The sequence below is a fragment of the Heliangelus exortis genome, chromosome 2 (assembly GCF_036169615.1).
Source record: "Heliangelus exortis chromosome 2, bHelExo1.hap1, whole genome shotgun sequence".
In the NCBI taxonomy this organism is placed as follows: Eukaryota; Metazoa; Chordata; class Aves; order Apodiformes; family Trochilidae; genus Heliangelus; species Heliangelus exortis.
Genome location: NC_092423.1, coordinates 42292428 through 42309915, shown reverse-complemented (window position 1 = coordinate 42309915; position 17488 = coordinate 42292428). Strand labels below are relative to the sequence as shown.

The window sequence follows — 17488 nt, the reverse complement described above, 5'->3', positions numbered from 1 at the left end:
ATTTAGGTAAAAACAGTGGGAAATGCTAGAAGTTTAGTCCATGACTATTACTTTTATGAAATGAAATCATCACTCTATCCAAAACTGAGAATGACTAAACAGTGAATCCTCTCTGTCGGAATGACCACTGTGTGCTCCTGATGAATGGAGCTGTTCAGAATTTTCCTTGTTGAGCATCTTAATCTGTAGTGAGACAGTCAAACACCTTTATTGTCAAGGATTTCTAAGTGGCTTTGCTATGAAGTTCAGATAATTTTTGCCCAAACTTCCAGCTGCTCTGGCTCTTCAGCTTTGTCAGAAGGAAGAATAAATGCAATCCTGATGTTGCAGTTCAGTATTTGTTTGCTAAGCTTCTGGAGCCACTAGGGAGCTTTGAGCTCTGACAGCAGGTTATTTTACTTCTAATTGTTAAAATTCTTGAGGGAAAACCAGTAGCTATTATATTTTCAGTGTCTCCATGTAGAAAAGCCAATACACTATTTTCTCTTGGAGAAATTACTGATGTTGCTCAAGAAACAGTATCTTAACTCTCTTAACACTGAGTGAATAATTTTTTCTCCTGTAATGAATGTCCCACTTTTAAGGCAAATGACTAAGATGTCTGTGGTATTGCAGCTGCAACAACATCTGTAGTCCTCGAATTACCTTGACACTAGTTAGCTGGTTTAGGTCTGAGTGTAGCACAGAAATGTCATTGTTTGTCTTGAAGTTTCTATTGTTCAATGAAGATTACCAATTATTTTAGGCTTGCCAGCTTCCCTTGCTGTCATGCTATGGTAACAAGAAATAGTGGTCATTCACATACTTAGGGATCCTGCAGAATCGTGTCATTCCTGAGAAACTCCATTCCTCACTCTGAGAAAATACAGAAACTAGTGCTCCATGCTTGCTCAGCTATCTGAAAGCATTTTTCACACAGGCCTTTCTATGATGCATCTGCATGCTTGTTTTGATGTTAAATTTTTTTTAAAAGAAAAGGTAGAAAACTACTGGGTGAAGAATTCCATGAGGGTTTCTGGAGCACTAGTTCTCAGCTAGTAATTAGTGGATCAATGCCTGGCTGCAGAAGCTCTCAGAAGGGATCTTTCTGAAAACTCCATGGCAGAATAGTGGAAATACAGGGCTGAAATATCCAGTATTCTAAGAAAAGATTTTATTCTCATATGTGTTTCCAGTGGGAAGAATTTCTGGCAAAGAAGAGGCCACTTCTTTTCCAGTTAACTTGCTCCAGATCATAAGGTGCATTGCACACAAAGACTTCTCATTCTCCCAGCAACCAAGCCTGGCTCTAATGTCTACAAAATTAAAAAAAAAAGAAAAAGAAAAAAAATGTAGAACACTTTTACCCTCATTCTTTAAGAATTTCACATATCTGTGATGAGAAGGAGTCATGTGTTTGATTCTGAGCAACAGCAAGTAAATCACATTCTAATTATTTCTACTTCCTGTGCATCAGAAAGAAGTGACATCTGTCCTGCCTTCCCTGAGGCTCATACAATTCCCTGCCACCTTTTCTTGTGCTCCTGCGAATTCTGCTGTGGGATAGCAGGAGTGACAAGGTTCTGACATGATTTCTCCATTTGGGAAGAAAGCTGGATAGAGCCACTATGTAATTCAAATGGTAGCTATGGTTTCTTTTACTCTGTGGGGCTGTACCTGCCATTTCAAGGCATCTGTGTGTCCTTTTAATTGTGTGAAAAGGGACAAAGGGGCTGTTGTATGGGTTGAAATCACATCCTTAATTCTTACACATTTTGCAATAGAACAATATAATTGAAAGTTGCTCAAGGTATTTTACTTGGAAATTGCAATTAATCAGAAGACTGTAAGGAGTCACACCACAAACCTAGTTTCAATACCGTTTCCTTTAGTGAACTTTTACACATTACCTTTTCAATAAGTGGTGACAGGCAGTGCATTTCTGGGTGATTATAGCATATGACAGGTGGGGTGAATGGGCACAAGGCCAGAAGAAAAGTGAGTAACTACTTGAGATGTACAGTAATCCCTTAGAAATGCACTGCCTTATTCCCTCCTGATATTATAAAATTATGTTTGTTAAACAATGTGATCCAAATCCTGAGGGGCAATAGACCTCTGATACTGAGTTCATCAGCAGACTTGATGCCAAATTGGTCAGGAAACAGAATATTTCCTTCAGGTCTATCCACCTACAAGAACCCATCTCTGATATGCTTATTATATCTATGTCTCTAGTTTTGGAATGATGAATGATCTCCATCTGGAGTCCAGGTCTTTAGATAATGGTATATGCTGATTAACACTGGCTAAGGAACTAGCCTTTGATTTAATGTGATCTGTTGATGTGGCAGGGTCAATAAATGACTGCAAATGCAGTAAGAGCCTTAATTTGTAGACTCTGAGAAACTGTATATGTTGGAAAGATCGGTCAGCCCATGCTGCTTTTCTTGGCAGAATTTTTGTAGACCATCTTCAGAAAATGGCAGTCAGTTCTCAGCTTCTGAGTGATGGGCTTTAAATCAGATCCTTTGTGTTAGTCTCTTGGGTCAATTCAAAATTAACTGACTTGGCTTTTCATCAGTTAAAAAAAAAAAGGAGTGCGTTTAGATCTTCCCATCAGATTGTTTTCAGTCATAACTCAGTGCCCACATTTCAGCTATACTCATTTATAACAGCAGAAACTTTGCCCCACATATTTTAAAAATGTGTCAAGTTGATTTTATAGGCAGTAGCATTATAATAAACTTTTCCAAACTTAATCAAGCTTACTGATTTATTTGGATAGTCAATAGTAGTATCTGATTTTCATTCCAGTGTGGATTAGAAACAAATTCCTCATACTTTGAATTAATTTTTTTTATCAGATGTCTTGTTTTCTAGCCAACCCCTTACTGAGTCTGGACTCAGATTTGGAGATGTAATCATCTCTAATTTGTAACATCAGATACATATATTCTGTATCAGTTTAAATCAGGCAACTTGATCAGATTTGGAAGAAATTATCATGATAACACTACTACCACTTGCTCTGTCAGCTTGGCAGACTTCACAATATGTGGGACAGATTTTCCAAAGATAATTTTCAGTCTGATTAGTCTGTCCCCATAAAATTCCTTTAGAATGATTTTTAACCTCCAGGGAAAAAAAAAAAAAAAAAAAGTCTCTTACTCCCTAAATTCTATGGAGAATGCCTTCACCACCCAGATAAAGCAACACATTTTTTAAAAGAGATCTTAAAATGAGATTTTGAAAGGCCACATAACTGTTTGCAGTTCTACATTTCCCCTCTTGGCTTCTGCTTTCCGATGCAGAAAAGAATTCCTGAAAAAAATCCAACTTTTAATAACTCTGTGGGATGGATAATCTTGCTTCCTGACTGACTTTACTTAGCAGAGGATTTACTAAATAGAAATTGAAATTTAAAAAAGGGAGATGATGGCAGGACAGTGGAGAAATTATTAGCTGGGCCAGGTGTGAGATGGGATAGAGATGAAGAGAAACCAGGAAGGAAGTCATAGAAGAAATAACAGGTAAGGACAGAGCTGAAAGCATGAAGCCTGTTTTGGAAATATCTACAGGTTCCTACTTTGACTCTTCTGATTCCTAGCTGAATTCTGTGGCTGAATATTTTCTTTCTGAATTCACATAACAGTATTGTAATAGCACTAAACCCATCATCATTATTTTGTATATCACTATTACCCTTCCTGGAGGTGCCAAAACCCTGGTGCTTGATAATACAGAATAGTATTTTTAGTATGAAGTAGTTTGGCAAAGAGTTTGAGAGAGTCTTTTTCCTCCATGTGTTTTCTCTGAAGAACCTTTTGCCAGGTAGTCGGAGCTGCCATTGTGTGTTGGAGCTGCACCAGTTCCTTCTTCCCAGAGGACTACACATATCCAGTGGACTATGTGACCCACTTGGACACATGCATATCTCAGTAGAGTAAAAGATTCCTAGACCATCCAATTGAGCACTGTCAAGGTGGTCTTTTCCTGTAGTTAGATAAGTTTGCATTATTCGGCTTTCAAAGAGGTATCCTATGTATCCTTGAGTATGTACTTAGTAGAAATTTAATGTTATGTTAGTGCAGCAGCTAACGAGCAGCTAATTGTGAAAAACATATTACTGTAGAACTAACAGGCATGCAATAAAAACATCTATTACATAAATTGTTAATCCATAAAAATGTGTTCCTGGGACCATTGGTATTTATTTAACGTACAATTACTGTCTAATTTAATCTAAATTAAATGCCTGCTTGAGACATGTAATTTGAAGTGTTACTGAGCTTCCTTCTTCAATATTAGAAGCAAGAAATCAGCAGCTAATGCCTGGAGGCCAGATTTTACCATTTAAATTCAGGTACCTCAACACTAACATTCATAATTTCAGCAATTCGGGAAATGTTTTTCATAAGAGAGTATTTGGCATTAAAATCTCCCTTTCCCCCTCACTATGGGCCACATCCTGCGAACCGAGTCAAGCCTCTGACTTAATCCAAATGAAGTTTTGATTGAATAAAAGGTTCTGAACTAAGACCTGAAAAGAAAATGTGTTTTGTTATCATAGAACACAAACTTTGCAAAATGTTCTAGATCCTGCCAGTGCTGGAAGGGTAAATTATTATTTGGCTCCTGTACGGACATATTTATTTAGGACATGTAGCCTGATGACTCAGGAAGTTATGTAAAAACTGACCCAGTTAATTTTAGAAGCTATTGTTGGAAGAATATCAATGAAAATTAATCAAATAGTCATGAAGGAACCACAGGGAAAGAGCACAGAACACTGGTGGGTAGACTTTTGGCAGTGATCATCACAACAGTTTTAATGAGAGGAAAACATATTCTCGTTCTAATTAGAGAGTAGTGACATGATTAAATGGTAAATAATAGTTAAATACATGCTTGGAGGTCCAGGACACAGACTATGGAGTTTTTGTGTTTTGTGTTTATTCCTCTCTAGGTTGCTCTGGGTAGCCAGAGAAGCTCACCAGAACTCTGCCTGTAATTTAGGGTCTGATTGTAACTTTCAAGATGCTGAAACTGAAAGAGTTGTTGGGGCAGTGCTGATGAGGCTGAGCAAGCTGAGGCTCCCTCTATGGCTGCAAAACTTCACCAGTTCTTGATCTGTCCTTGTTCCTCTACCAGCCACCTCCCCTGAGCTAAGGACAGAGGCACAAAGCTGCTCTCCTCAGCTCACAGTCACCCAAAAAAATTACTGGGAAGGAGACATCTGGTCTCCTCATGCACAATGGGGGAGAGGGAAGGGGTCTGCCTTCTTCTGAGGCTTCTTTAGTCCCCACTAACAGGGGTGTTTGCACTTTTGCTGGTGAGCAAATTGAGTCGCTTACATGAGTGCTTATGCAAACAAGAAGTTCTGTGTGTACCCCGTCCATATGGCTTCTCTCCTTGTCTGCTGAGGACAGGATGTGAAAAGAATAATATTCACATATTGTCTTCATTCTCAGATGTTTCTTTCTCAAAGTGGGAAGCTGTACCTGCCAACTCTGCCTTGTTATCTTCACTTTGTCTAGTTGTTATGTGCAACGCAATTGTGTGATGGGTCCTTGGGAGAGGAACTGGCCCAGTTAAGAGCTGTTTAAACCACTCTCTGCCATTTTCCATTTCATATTGTCAGACTAAGTATACCTCAAAAACAAAAAAATACAAAATGGAAGAGACTCTGGCTTCACATTTATAGGATTTAACATTTTCTTGGTTTTTATTAAGTCCAGGGAGTGTGCAGTTGCTCCAGCAGCTTTGGTTAAACGAGACAGCTTCACCTGTGTCACTCCTTGTTGTCTGGCAGAACAAGAAGCACATGGGGGGGCTCATCTGTTGCAAAAGAAAAATAAACCACAGGGCTCTTAATGTTATAGTGAGAAATCACTCCACTAAAAGATTAATTACTTGCTTACATGATAACTTGAGTGATCAGCATACTGTGTTCTTCAGTAACAGCCTGGCAGCTTGCTCTATAATATAATACAGTATTAATTTTTTTCTCCTTCAGCCTTCCCACAATCAAGTATTTTCTTATGTAAGTCTGATTATCATATCTCCTCTAGCACTGGGGAAGGGAAAAGTCTATTAATAAAAAATATGTTTTGTTTTTCTTTCAACAGTTTATATTTTTCTTTCAAAGCTCAGCAGATAACAGCTCCAATACTGTGTTTTTCTCCAATACATGGTTTATAATGTTTTCAGATTTGACTTAGTCTTTTTTGCTTGGGTGTGTGGCCAAAGCTTGTGAGCAGAATTTTCAGAAATATTTAGTAGTGTTTTAATTTAGCTTCTTGTGTAAATCGAAGTTTTATCATTGTCTTTACTAGGATCATAGCAAACAAGCATTAAGTGTTTTTGCAAATTCTATCCTTGCTTTCTAAATATTAGCTCTGTGAAGGAAACAAGTACCTTTAACATTTAAATTACAGAAATTTCAAAAATAGTATCTGGCACAAAATCATGCTTACAATTACCTGGCACACTGCATTAGTCTCATTTTAAAAAATTCTGATGCTTCTCCAAAGTACAAATTAATTTAATTCCTTTTAGAAAAAGATTTAGGAAATAGCCCTGTAAGTATAATCTTTCCTGGTTAATTATCTGAAATGATTGGATTTTAAAATATCATTTCTTTTTATTATTATTAATATGTGACATTTTTACTCATGTTAATACACATCAATACCTGTGGATACTGAAAGGGACATGTCAAGCCCTGACTAATAAATGTCTGTCATTGAGTCAGGCACTAAGACTCTAAATGGTCCCAAGGCACCTGCACTCTCAAAGAAGCAATTCCCACATCAGTCTGGACTAAAAATCAAGGACTGATATTTAAACATGAATTTTCCAGTTGAACTTTTTCAGCTTTATATATAAAATGCTATTAATCTATAACTGTTAGGCATCACTGCAAAAGTGCACAGTTTTACAATACGGCAAATCCAAACAACAACAAGAAATCTTTTAAAGTGAGTATCACAGCTGGCACCTTTGTTAGCAGACACAATAGAAGGGCCAAGATTTCTAGATTTTCCAGAAATTCATGTGAGTTGAGAGATCCAGGATTCAAAATGTATGTCTGATTCTTTTCTCAGCTTAGAGTTGGTCAGTGGGGTGTCAAGTATGTGTTTGTTCTTCTTATATCAGGGCAGATGACTGATTCTTTTCATGGTGCTTGTTACTGTTTTCTTCTTGTTTTTCTTAATTATTTGGCATGAACTACAGCCCATCTTAAAACCATTACTCAACTAGGATTCCTTTCTTTCCACTTTGTTACTTGTGCACTCCAGGGGATTTCCTTGAGGAAGCTAATATCTTTCCTAGGTTGCTGCAGTGATACAGGATCCAATTTTCTTTGTTAAGAATTTCCATAACTTATTTGGTCACCGGTGATGTTGGTACTGTTGGCTGAGGTTATTTCCTCCCTTTCTAGCTAGTCACTTTAACTTTCTCAGAGTTGTTACACTGAAGTAAAGCCCCCATCCTGTTGAATTTTGTTGGTGTCACTTCATCTGGTTACCCTGATCTCTTCTGGGAAAGATGCTTTTTGTATGGCTCGCTGCATGAATCCTGACTCAGCCAGGGATGGTTATTGTAGCACTGATAATAGGAAAATCATTAGGAAACCAAGCAGACAAACTAACATTGTACAATGTCTATGTGTTATATTATGTATAGTTGCCTAAAAGAAGAAAAAGGTATTGAGAGAGTCTTTACATTTATTGCCACACATACCTCAGAAAATTACGACGTGGCTGTAGCAACATTTGCGGTCATACAAAATTTTCAAAAAGTGCAGCAGAAACACGGTAGAGCTTTCCCTTTTCACAGAAGCTGTATAACATAAAGGATAATGATGTCTTAAAGTGCTGCTGGATTTCCCACAGACCCTGAAGGGTGAGTTGTAGACTTTGTGGATGTGGGGAGTCTGTGTCTGTTCATTCTTCTTCATTTCCTCTAAATGCTGTATGTACGACTCATTTTACGCTGCTGGCACTCTCTTATGAATCAAAAGATCACATGTGTGACATGCAGACAGAAATAAATCCTGTAGGTAAAAGAGAGCAGGAATTGGCTAAAGATCAAAGGTTATCCTCATTCCACTCCTTCCTTCACTTTTATTATCCTGTCTAAATTTGGACTTTTGTAGAGAGTGTGTTTGGTTGCCGGTTTTTCTTATTATTATTATTGTTCCTTTGTCTGTTTGTGGTTCGTTGTTTTTTTCATGAGGAAAGGTTGAACTTAAATGAGAGTTTAAGATTTTATTTGTTTTTCAACCATATATGTAATTTGAACCACAGTGTAGTTACTTTAATAGAACCAAACTGCAGTTCTTGGAGGGTACAGAAGACGGAGGAGTGGCTTAAAGAAGCAATATTTTACCAAGAGTTCTGCGATCAACCTTTAAATTAGGTGGTAGATAGATCTTTTTGGGTTTTGTGGGGGGTTTTTTTTGGTGTTTGTTCTTTCCTTTGTGTCTGAACCGTTAAACCAAATATGGTATCATTAAAGTCCCTATTCTAAAAACCATTGGGTATGTGCTTAACAATGTCCTAAGATGTAAATGGAACTAACTGTGGATGTAAATGGAACTAAGTGCTTGTATGCAAGATCAGACCTTAAGTCTATGTCTTGGAAAATTCCTCAAGAAAATATGCTTGTAATTTTTTTAGTTTTTTAATTTTATGTGACCTTCACTGGAGCATAATAAAAAGAAGTTGATTTTTCTGTCTTGGTGGAGCCCCCATCTTTTGCAAGCAGCTTCTAAATGCTTTGTTTAAGGCTATGAAATGCACTGGAATGAGTAGTGATTATCAGTAATGCTACTGCAACATACCAAGTAGAAAAGTTAAGAACAAGATATGAAGAGCAGCTTTTACTGATCATTACTCTCTTAAAGAAGATCAATCAAAACCAATAGCTGTCCTATTGTTTGAAACTCTCACAAAATTTCTCACCAGAATCTTCTCTCTAAATCAACATTTTTTCATGCAATTTTTCTTGTCACTAAAAATGTAATAAATTAATTTCACTTGAACCAATGATGAAGTCTTTGTGGTAGTGTTTATGTAGCTACAGATCACCACACAAAATGAAGCAGTATCATTTTTGGCTGTGGTGCAGAATTGCTTAGAACATTGTCAGGAGTGAGTGATATCAGTAGAGATATCTGCAAAATTCTGGACAGTTTCAACTTATACTAAAACCTTGAATCAAAATAAGTGATCTAGTTGATAGTGCTGTCTCCAAAAACACTTCAAAACAGAGCTAAGAGGTAACATATGTTTCTGCTATTTTTCACTCCATGGTTGTATGTTGTGTGGCCCAATGCAATGGATTTTTAAATTAAAAATTCATTTGAAAAGTACAATTAATCTTAATTGTGGTATCATAGTTTAACTATCAATGTTATTGGTTGTATTGATGCTATAGGTGACCAGGGTTATATCAGGTATCCATAAATAACATGGGTGTACATTACACTGATGTGCAAATAGGAAATGGATCTGGGGTAATAATGGTTAACGATGGTAAGAAAAGAGACAACCTCTTGTTTCAACTCATCTCCAGCCATTTAGGAACAGCCAGAGGGACATTTTCTCACATCTGCCTCATACAAAATTCCATATATCTAACTCCAAAGCATCTGGTGTGGGCCATAGTCAGAAACAGGATACTGGGCTAAATATATCCCATGCTCCTTGTGCAATATCCATGAGCTTTCTACATTCTTTTGCAGCAGATGAGAAATATGCCAGTAATATCTGTTCTGCTTTAATTAATTACACTACTGTATTTGAATACCAGGTTTTGGTCACCTAACCAAGCAATTGCTGAAGCTAGCGGATGGCCGCGTTGTGCTGGCACTGGAGGGAGGACACGACCTTACTGCCATCTGTGATGCATCTGAAGCCTGTATAAACGCCCTTTTAGGAAATGAGGTAAAACATAAAGCATAGTAGGTGGAGAGAATGATCCAAGTTTGATGAAATTCCTGCCTTTGATTTTCTTTTAGTAACAATAGCATCAGTCCTTTTTGGGTTTTGTTTTGTTTTTTTCATTTGGTATAAAACCCGTGCAATTTAACCAAGTCTTAGAAGTGAGCAGACCTCAGATGAGCTGGTTTGGATAAATACCTCTAAATTGGATGATTATATAAAACCTTTAGTGGCTGCCTAAATCATTCCCTGTTCTGAGTGAGGTTTAATACCTCAAAATTGCTTTTGGTGATGCTGTGCTGAATACCAGACTTGACATCATTGGTAGTCATTGGTGTGGATATCATCTATCAGGATCAAATCTTTCAGCCAACTATAGAACAAAAATGGCTTTTGCAAAGTATTTGGTAATCTTAGAAACTGAACATTGCAAAGACATTTTTTGTAGTATTTTGACACATCAGCTGGCATGTGAGAGAGCACTTTTTAGTGGCTTTTGTAATTGAAGAACTACAGTAAAATGTGTCCAAGACTCAAAACAAAATAAATTTAAAATTATAAAGGAATATTTGGGTTGATATGTATGTAATTTCAATGGAGAATCCCAGATTTATCAGACACTGTATATATTATCTAAAACATTTGAGAGTGGACTATCAAATGAAGTAAATTATGAGTATGAGTTCTTTATGTACACAAACACAATCGTTCATACCAGTGAAAATTGGTTTTGTTGTCCACCAGAAAGTATTTTTCTCCTACAAGTATGGTGAGAAGAAAAATGTGCTTGCTGAAGGTTCAGACAAAGTCATTTATGAAAGGACAACAGTTCTTACCATAAATCATGAATTTTGAAAGACCTTGTTATGAAGTGCAGAGTGTTATTTTTTTTACCCAGGGGAGGTGGTAATAGCAATATAATCTCTCCAATCAAATGTTTTTGTGCCAAATTGCAAGCCAATCTGCCAGTTTGTTTGCAGTTCAAGACTTCATACCTATGTGAATCCAGGTGAAGTAATGTGCCTTCTGAGGGATAATAGAAATTTTTTTAAATGTTTGATGAATGTTTTCTAAATGCTTTAGCTTTTAGTTTTTATCTTTGTGGACCATCAAGAAAAATATTTTTATGCTTATTATTCTCACATTATACATGCAATGGATCAGGCAATAGCTTTTTCACAGATCTATTCAGAAATGTAAAGGCATAGACATCTTCACACACACACATATACACAAAAGGATTTCATAGGGTTTTATTAACTATCAACTTAGACAAGTCCCATAAGGAGAGTGTGGTGACATGCACTATTAAAACATATGCTCAGCTCAATGTTAGTACTCTTATTTAGGTGTTGAAATATGGATTACAAAACCTAGCTTAAGACATTTGATAATCTTAGTAAATGCAGTGCTTCCTTCCTCATTAGCTGCCATTCCAGCACATTTTAGTGATATTCTCTGTCATCATCTTCCCTGTGGTAGTATCTTATGGAGTCAGTGGCTTTTCATAGCTGTTCTAAACCCAGTCTCTGAAATTTGCACCGTTCAGGTACTAATGTAAATGATGCTATGATGTGTCTTCCTCTGTGTAGATGCCTGGGTCCTTCTATGGTTATGACCATTCCGTGGTGCTACCCATTTATGAAAACTGACTTGTTTTTTTATTAACACTATATCACACCCAGATACTATTTCTACAGTCACTGACTAGCCATCATCAGAGAAAAAGTACTAATTGTAGGAAAAAAGAATGGAATAAGTGTACCGGAATAAAGACTTTCTTCCAATTTATTTTAGAATAAAGACTGAGAAATCAGGTAAATTATGAGTTTATTTTCTTGCAAAACATAGCAAAGCAAATTTAAGGAGACACAAGAAGTTAATAACTGAGAATGACTACAAATGTAACCGCATAGGTATTTTTAATTTGCTCATAAAAGACATGATCATTAATAACTTTGAAACATCTCATGCGATAAGCATTAATCTCATGTACTCTGACTTTGTTATCAGAGACATGCATTAAATGGTCTGGTGGAGCATAATTTCAAAAAGAAAATATGCTGTGGCTGCTAAGAAGACAAAAACACTCCAGAGAGGATGTTGTTACCATAAGAAACTGGCATTCTCTTAAAAGAATAAGTAAAGTTGTTGCCAAGGAATAGACACTAATGAGGAAGTCTAGTGCCTAGCTAGCAGTAAGAAATCAGCATATCTGTTGCCTTCTCTAGATTTATAGCAGTCTAGACCACATGGCCCATAGCCTATATACATTGCTTGATTTCAGCACAATATTAATGAACTCACAGAGCAAACTATAAGCATGTTCCTGCAAAGGACAGAAAAAATTATATTTTCTTGAAACAACCAATTAGTGTAATCCAAGGATGCATTCATCCTTGAATATAACTCTTTACAGGTGATTAATAGGATAATTATAACCTATTATCTGCCCTTTTACAAATTATGGTATATAGTGCAACCCTGGTTTAAAAACATTGGCAAGATGAGCTTTACTTTCTAAGTACTACACATGAAATGGAACTCAAATTAGAAAGGTTGGGAAAGGCCTTCTTAAGGTACTCTGCAGTTTGTCAGATGTATTTATTCATGTGCTGAGGATTAGAATTTATAAACATTTTGCAGGGTTTTTTTAAAACTTTTTCTTTTCTTTTGTTGTTTTTGGCCAAGGCTTGTCAACACAGATATTCACTGCTTCATATATTCTATTACCAGTGGGATAACATTAAAAAAAAAAAAAAAAAAAAAAAAAAAAAGATTAACTGTAAAACAAGCCACAACTTCCAACTTTCATGGCAAGCTGGTATGGTGTGTAGAGGTAACATCAAACTTACAAGTGAAAAATGCTTTATTTTCTTAGTTTCTGAACACGAAAAAGGAATACAGGTTGACATCCATAATAGACATACTTTGCTCTTAGTTATATGTGGCCTGTAGCATGGTGGGCTGTTTTGCAAGATAGCTTTTTACTCTGTTTTTTTTTTTTACAAATGGAAGTAGTGCCACTAGGAAAAGAATACACTATCAAGTCATTGTCTTTAAATAACCAAAGCATGGCACAGGAAATTCCTGCATATAGTTGTTGGTTTTGAAGACTAACAAAAAAAACCTCTTAGAAAAGTCTCTTTTCTTGGAAGAGCTCAGAATTTAAATCAGCTGTCAGCCCCATCTATGCATGGTCAATACTACAGAACTTCTCTATAGAGGTACTTTTGAACAGTAGTTTCAATTTTTGACAAAAACACTAGTAATGACTAGTTTATTATATTTTATATTTTCTCTGATTGGAGCAACTTGAATTGTTAATTGTTTCTTTCTAAGACCCAATTCCTTAAAAAGAGGTGCCTAGGGTCTTTTTAATATGCTACAGCATCCAGGACATCTACTCAGGACTGATAGATATAACACAGAATTTAGAGGAGGTCCACACTGTTTTGAAATGGCAACTGAATAACAGGCAGGACATCCCATAGTATCTGAAATGCTTCAGTCTGATTTGGTTGTATGAATCCTTCCTTAAATTATTAGAAAGCTAAAAAATATATATAGGTAAAAATAAAGATAAATTTTACCGGGAAAAATTATTAATTAGATGGTTTACATATCAAATTATCTTAAAAAACACAAAACCTTTAGGATCTCAGGTTTTCTTGTCCATACTTCTTTGGACAAGCAGAAAATTTCCATGTCATTTTGAGAAAAAAACATTTGACCATTTGCAGAGCTAATTAGGAGCCCTGCAGGTTATCTCTTTGGAAGGAAACTTCCTAAGAGGTGAGAAGAGATTAAGCAGCTGGGTTCCCCTGAAATCCAAAATGAAAACATGAGAAGCCTTCTGGAAGGTAAAAAGGTGGGACAAGCAAAAGGTGGGTGTTTTTAAATAGCTCTGAATTTCCTAAACATGATTTGAGAATTAGTTCATTAAGAGAGCATCTGTCAAAACAAAAGACATTAGGGATTCAGATAATGAGAAAGGAGACATTGCTTTAAACGTAAGCATTTCTGAGATTTCTTGCACTTAAAACTGAATTATGTCATATATTGTAATACTCTTCAAATGATTCTACAGTTTTTAACAGATAGGTTATGCTATTCCAAATAATATTTTTAAAGCATATATAGGGATATATATTACTTCAACTAAGAAAACCATAAAATGTTAAAAGGCGTATGTCATTTAAGGTAGTGTGTGGAAATTGAATTGAAAATTAAGGCTTCTCCCCAAAATCTTTGTCATGGAGATTGGAAATTCCATGCTTTTTTGTCTGTTATAATTTTGCTGCTATACAGACCTCTGCTATGCCTTTTGGTGCCAGGTGGTGGTGAGGAAGGCTGCTCTATACATGCAAGGATAGGTTTTGGTTTCTTTCCTCCACATTCCTTCTGAAAAAGCCCCACTTGGATTTAAAAACCCTCAGGGATAAGCATTCCTTCAGTTGAGTATCCTAAATCTCACAGCCTGTTTCTACCTCAAGTCTGTCCTGTGAGGGTTGTTCTGCACTCAGAGAGAATAAGGAATTCAAGCAGAAAACTCTGCTGGGTGAAAAACTGAGGCTTTAGTTCTCCCTTTATCCCACCCCTTTTCAAGCAGCCAGGTGGGACTCAGAAATCAGTCCAACATCATGGTCCCTCTGATCTTTTGACAGGTTTGGGCAGTGTCTTAGTCCTATGTGGTACAGCAGTTTGCTGTGGTCTGTAACAAGTGATAATGAGTCACAGATGGGGTCATGCTCTTCTTTGCATGGAGGAAAGAAAGAAGTGCAGTCCACAGTGTGCTCTGCCCAGCAGGACCCTGTAAGAAAGGCAGAGAGAGGATGCATGGCTGCCCTCCTTAACTCTGGCAGCAAAGGCTGAATTTGGCCCTAAGTGTAAAAACATTTTAAAGTGACTAAATTTAACATCTTCTAGTAAATATCCTTCTGGCTAGAATTTCACTCTGAAGCAGAATTTGACAAAACATTGTGATTGGTTGGCTCCCAAACATGCTTGAAAACTTATCCTGGATGATTTTCTAGCAGAGTGTGAAGTATGTGCTTCTTTCTTGCAATCTGTTGAGCTGGCATTTAGGAGGGGATGGTAATTTAACTGGAAAGCTCATACTCTGCAGCTTTCCTGCTGATGATGAAAAGTTGGCATTTTCTCCTTTGTGGAATTTAGTGTGAATCTGGGGCTGCTTGCCAGCTAGGCAGTGAGCTCTGCCAAGAGGGCCTGGACTGTGTTAAAAAGGGGTTATTTGCTAGAACAGGTAAGCATTTCTGTCTCCAAAAATGGAAATGTTCATGGAAGTGAATTTGGCCTGAGATCAGTTTTAAATTGCATAGTAAAGTTGGTCAAAATCTCACATCCTCGTTGTTAATCTGGGTTTAATACTAGAAAATAATTAACACTGAGTCTGAGCCACCTGTCAACTGCTGCTTGCTTAAACCCCAAGTCCAGAAATTGGCCAAGAAACAGAGAGTTAGATGCAGTAGGAAACTGGAGCAGTGTATGTGCCAGAGGTCAGCCTGGTGACATCCAAATCCCTAAGGTGGACAGTATTAGACAGGAAATGGTTTGGCCAAGGAAGCAGAGGATATTCTGATTACAAAATTACATATTTCCAAGGCATCCATTTATTTTTTTTTTTCAGGGACTGGTAGGTCTTAGTGAAACTTTGTGGTTTCGAACCTGTCCCCTACTGAAAACTGACTGGTTTATACACCATGTTGTAAGAATGGATCACAAAAATACCTGCTTAAAGTGCTTATATATAAACAGAAAATGTAGAAACCTTGAGAAGATTGATAATGTAAGAGTACAGAGGAGCTGTGAGACCTTTGAAGTTAGTCCTCTGTAATCAGAGGCAATCCTAGGAGTGAGAAAGCCCAGTCTCGGAACTCAGATACTTACTCAATGTATCTGACTAAGGGAGGTTGTAGTGCCTTCTCCTGCAGCCTCAGCATCCCTGAAGAACCTGCCTGCCTTCTCCCCTTCCTCTCCAAGACTCTCTATGCTCCTTACCTTATCCTTTCAATTGCCTCACATTTCAGTTATCTCTAAGTGCACTCTGGAACAATCTTCTCTGAAGCTGCTTTTGGTGTTTTAAGACATGACAGTGCTAGAATTTCTAGCTCAGGACAGGCTGAAATATGTTTCAGATTCTGTCCAAGGATCATTTCAAATCACCTTCTGGGCATGAAATTTCTATCATTAATTCCTTCTTCAAACATTTGTTGATGTGCATCTGGCAGACTTTGTGATTTTTGCCCACATTACATTGGTTTTCCTCCTTTTAAAATGATTACTGGACAGAGTTTCTGCTTTAATCTGCTACTTTGGGCACAGAACCCCAATTCAGCCTTTGTGTCTGGTCCAAACTGTTTCTCCAATGGCTTGGTTATTTCTGCACTGACTTAAGCTGTTCTTCTCTGAAAGATTTCTTTCCTGACAGTGTATTTCCAGTGCTCTTTTCAGCTTCCTTCTGTCAGCCTCCAGATCTAATAGACTTCATTATCTGAATGCCAATAAGGGTAGAAGGAAAGGTGATGGTGTCATATATGCCAGGTGTATAGTAATTTCTTTTGTTCAATCTTGGGTTGAACTGCAGATATACTCCAGGGACACCCCTATGTCTATTCAGTTCTATCCAACCAGTGGATAGCTGCCAACTGAAATTATTCTTTCAAATCTAGGCAGTCTCTTTTCAAAGTGTATAGAAACAGCTGCCAGAAGCCACTGGCTTTATTTCTACAGTGTTTTTGTACTGGCACTGCATTTGGGAGGAACAGGGTATATGATGTAATAAACTTATTTCTCAAGCTTGGTAAGTTTTCCCTGATATGGAAGAGGAGCCAAGTTCTGCTTGGATATTACTAAAAGTGAGGAGGCAGAATATCTCCAGAGTAGCAGCCAAAATTTTGATACAACATGGAAGTTTTATAGAAAAAACTGTTTGGGAAATGATCAAACATGACTATTATGCTCACAACACCTAAAGATCTGTTAGTAGAGCTAGCAGATGGACTAACGATTGGCATAATTGTTGGCTGTTTGACTCTTTTTCTTCTTTCTTTAATGATTCGTCAGCTTATCTTTATTTCTAAAAAAAATCTGCCATTTCTGAATATCCATCTGATATGTCTATATATACAATTGTACCCTTTTTATTAAACAACTTATTTTGCTACTGATAAATAACGAGGTGTCTGATGTATCAAAAAAATCAAGACCATTTTTTGGCTTCTGCAAAAATCCAGCTCCAAAGAAGGCAAGAAAATATCAACCTTCTAATAGGAAATCCCCTCTAGCTAGTCTCTACCTCAGTTGCTCTCAGTTTAAAAATTAGAACAAGAGTTCTGCAGAAAGATGCTCAAAGTACTCAAACAGCACAGCAAGGTGCAGCTTTCAGAATTCCATGCCTTGTACTGCTATTCCTACTGTTATAGCCTGAAGATATTTTCTCCTACTTCAGGGGAGTGAATTGGTCAGCAAAGCCTCAGGATTAGGAAACAGTCAAAACAGAACCTTAATCAACTCTTCAGTTCCCCTTCTGTACT

At 37.1% G+C, this 17488-nt stretch overlaps 1 protein-coding gene across 12 annotated transcripts in view; it reads left to right on the top strand.

Moving 5' to 3' along the window:
- The window catches only part of HDAC9 (histone deacetylase 9), a 458285-nt gene that overhangs the window by 422997 nt on the left and 17800 nt on the right, over window positions 1–17488 (top strand). For all 12 annotated transcript variants that reach the window (XM_071735765.1, XM_071735762.1, XM_071735760.1 and 9 more), the window contains one exon: window positions 9802–9935. In XM_071735765.1, the coding sequence (XP_071591866.1) occupies window positions 9802–9935 (134 nt within the window). The remainder of the gene's footprint in view (window positions 1–9801; window positions 9936–17488) is intronic.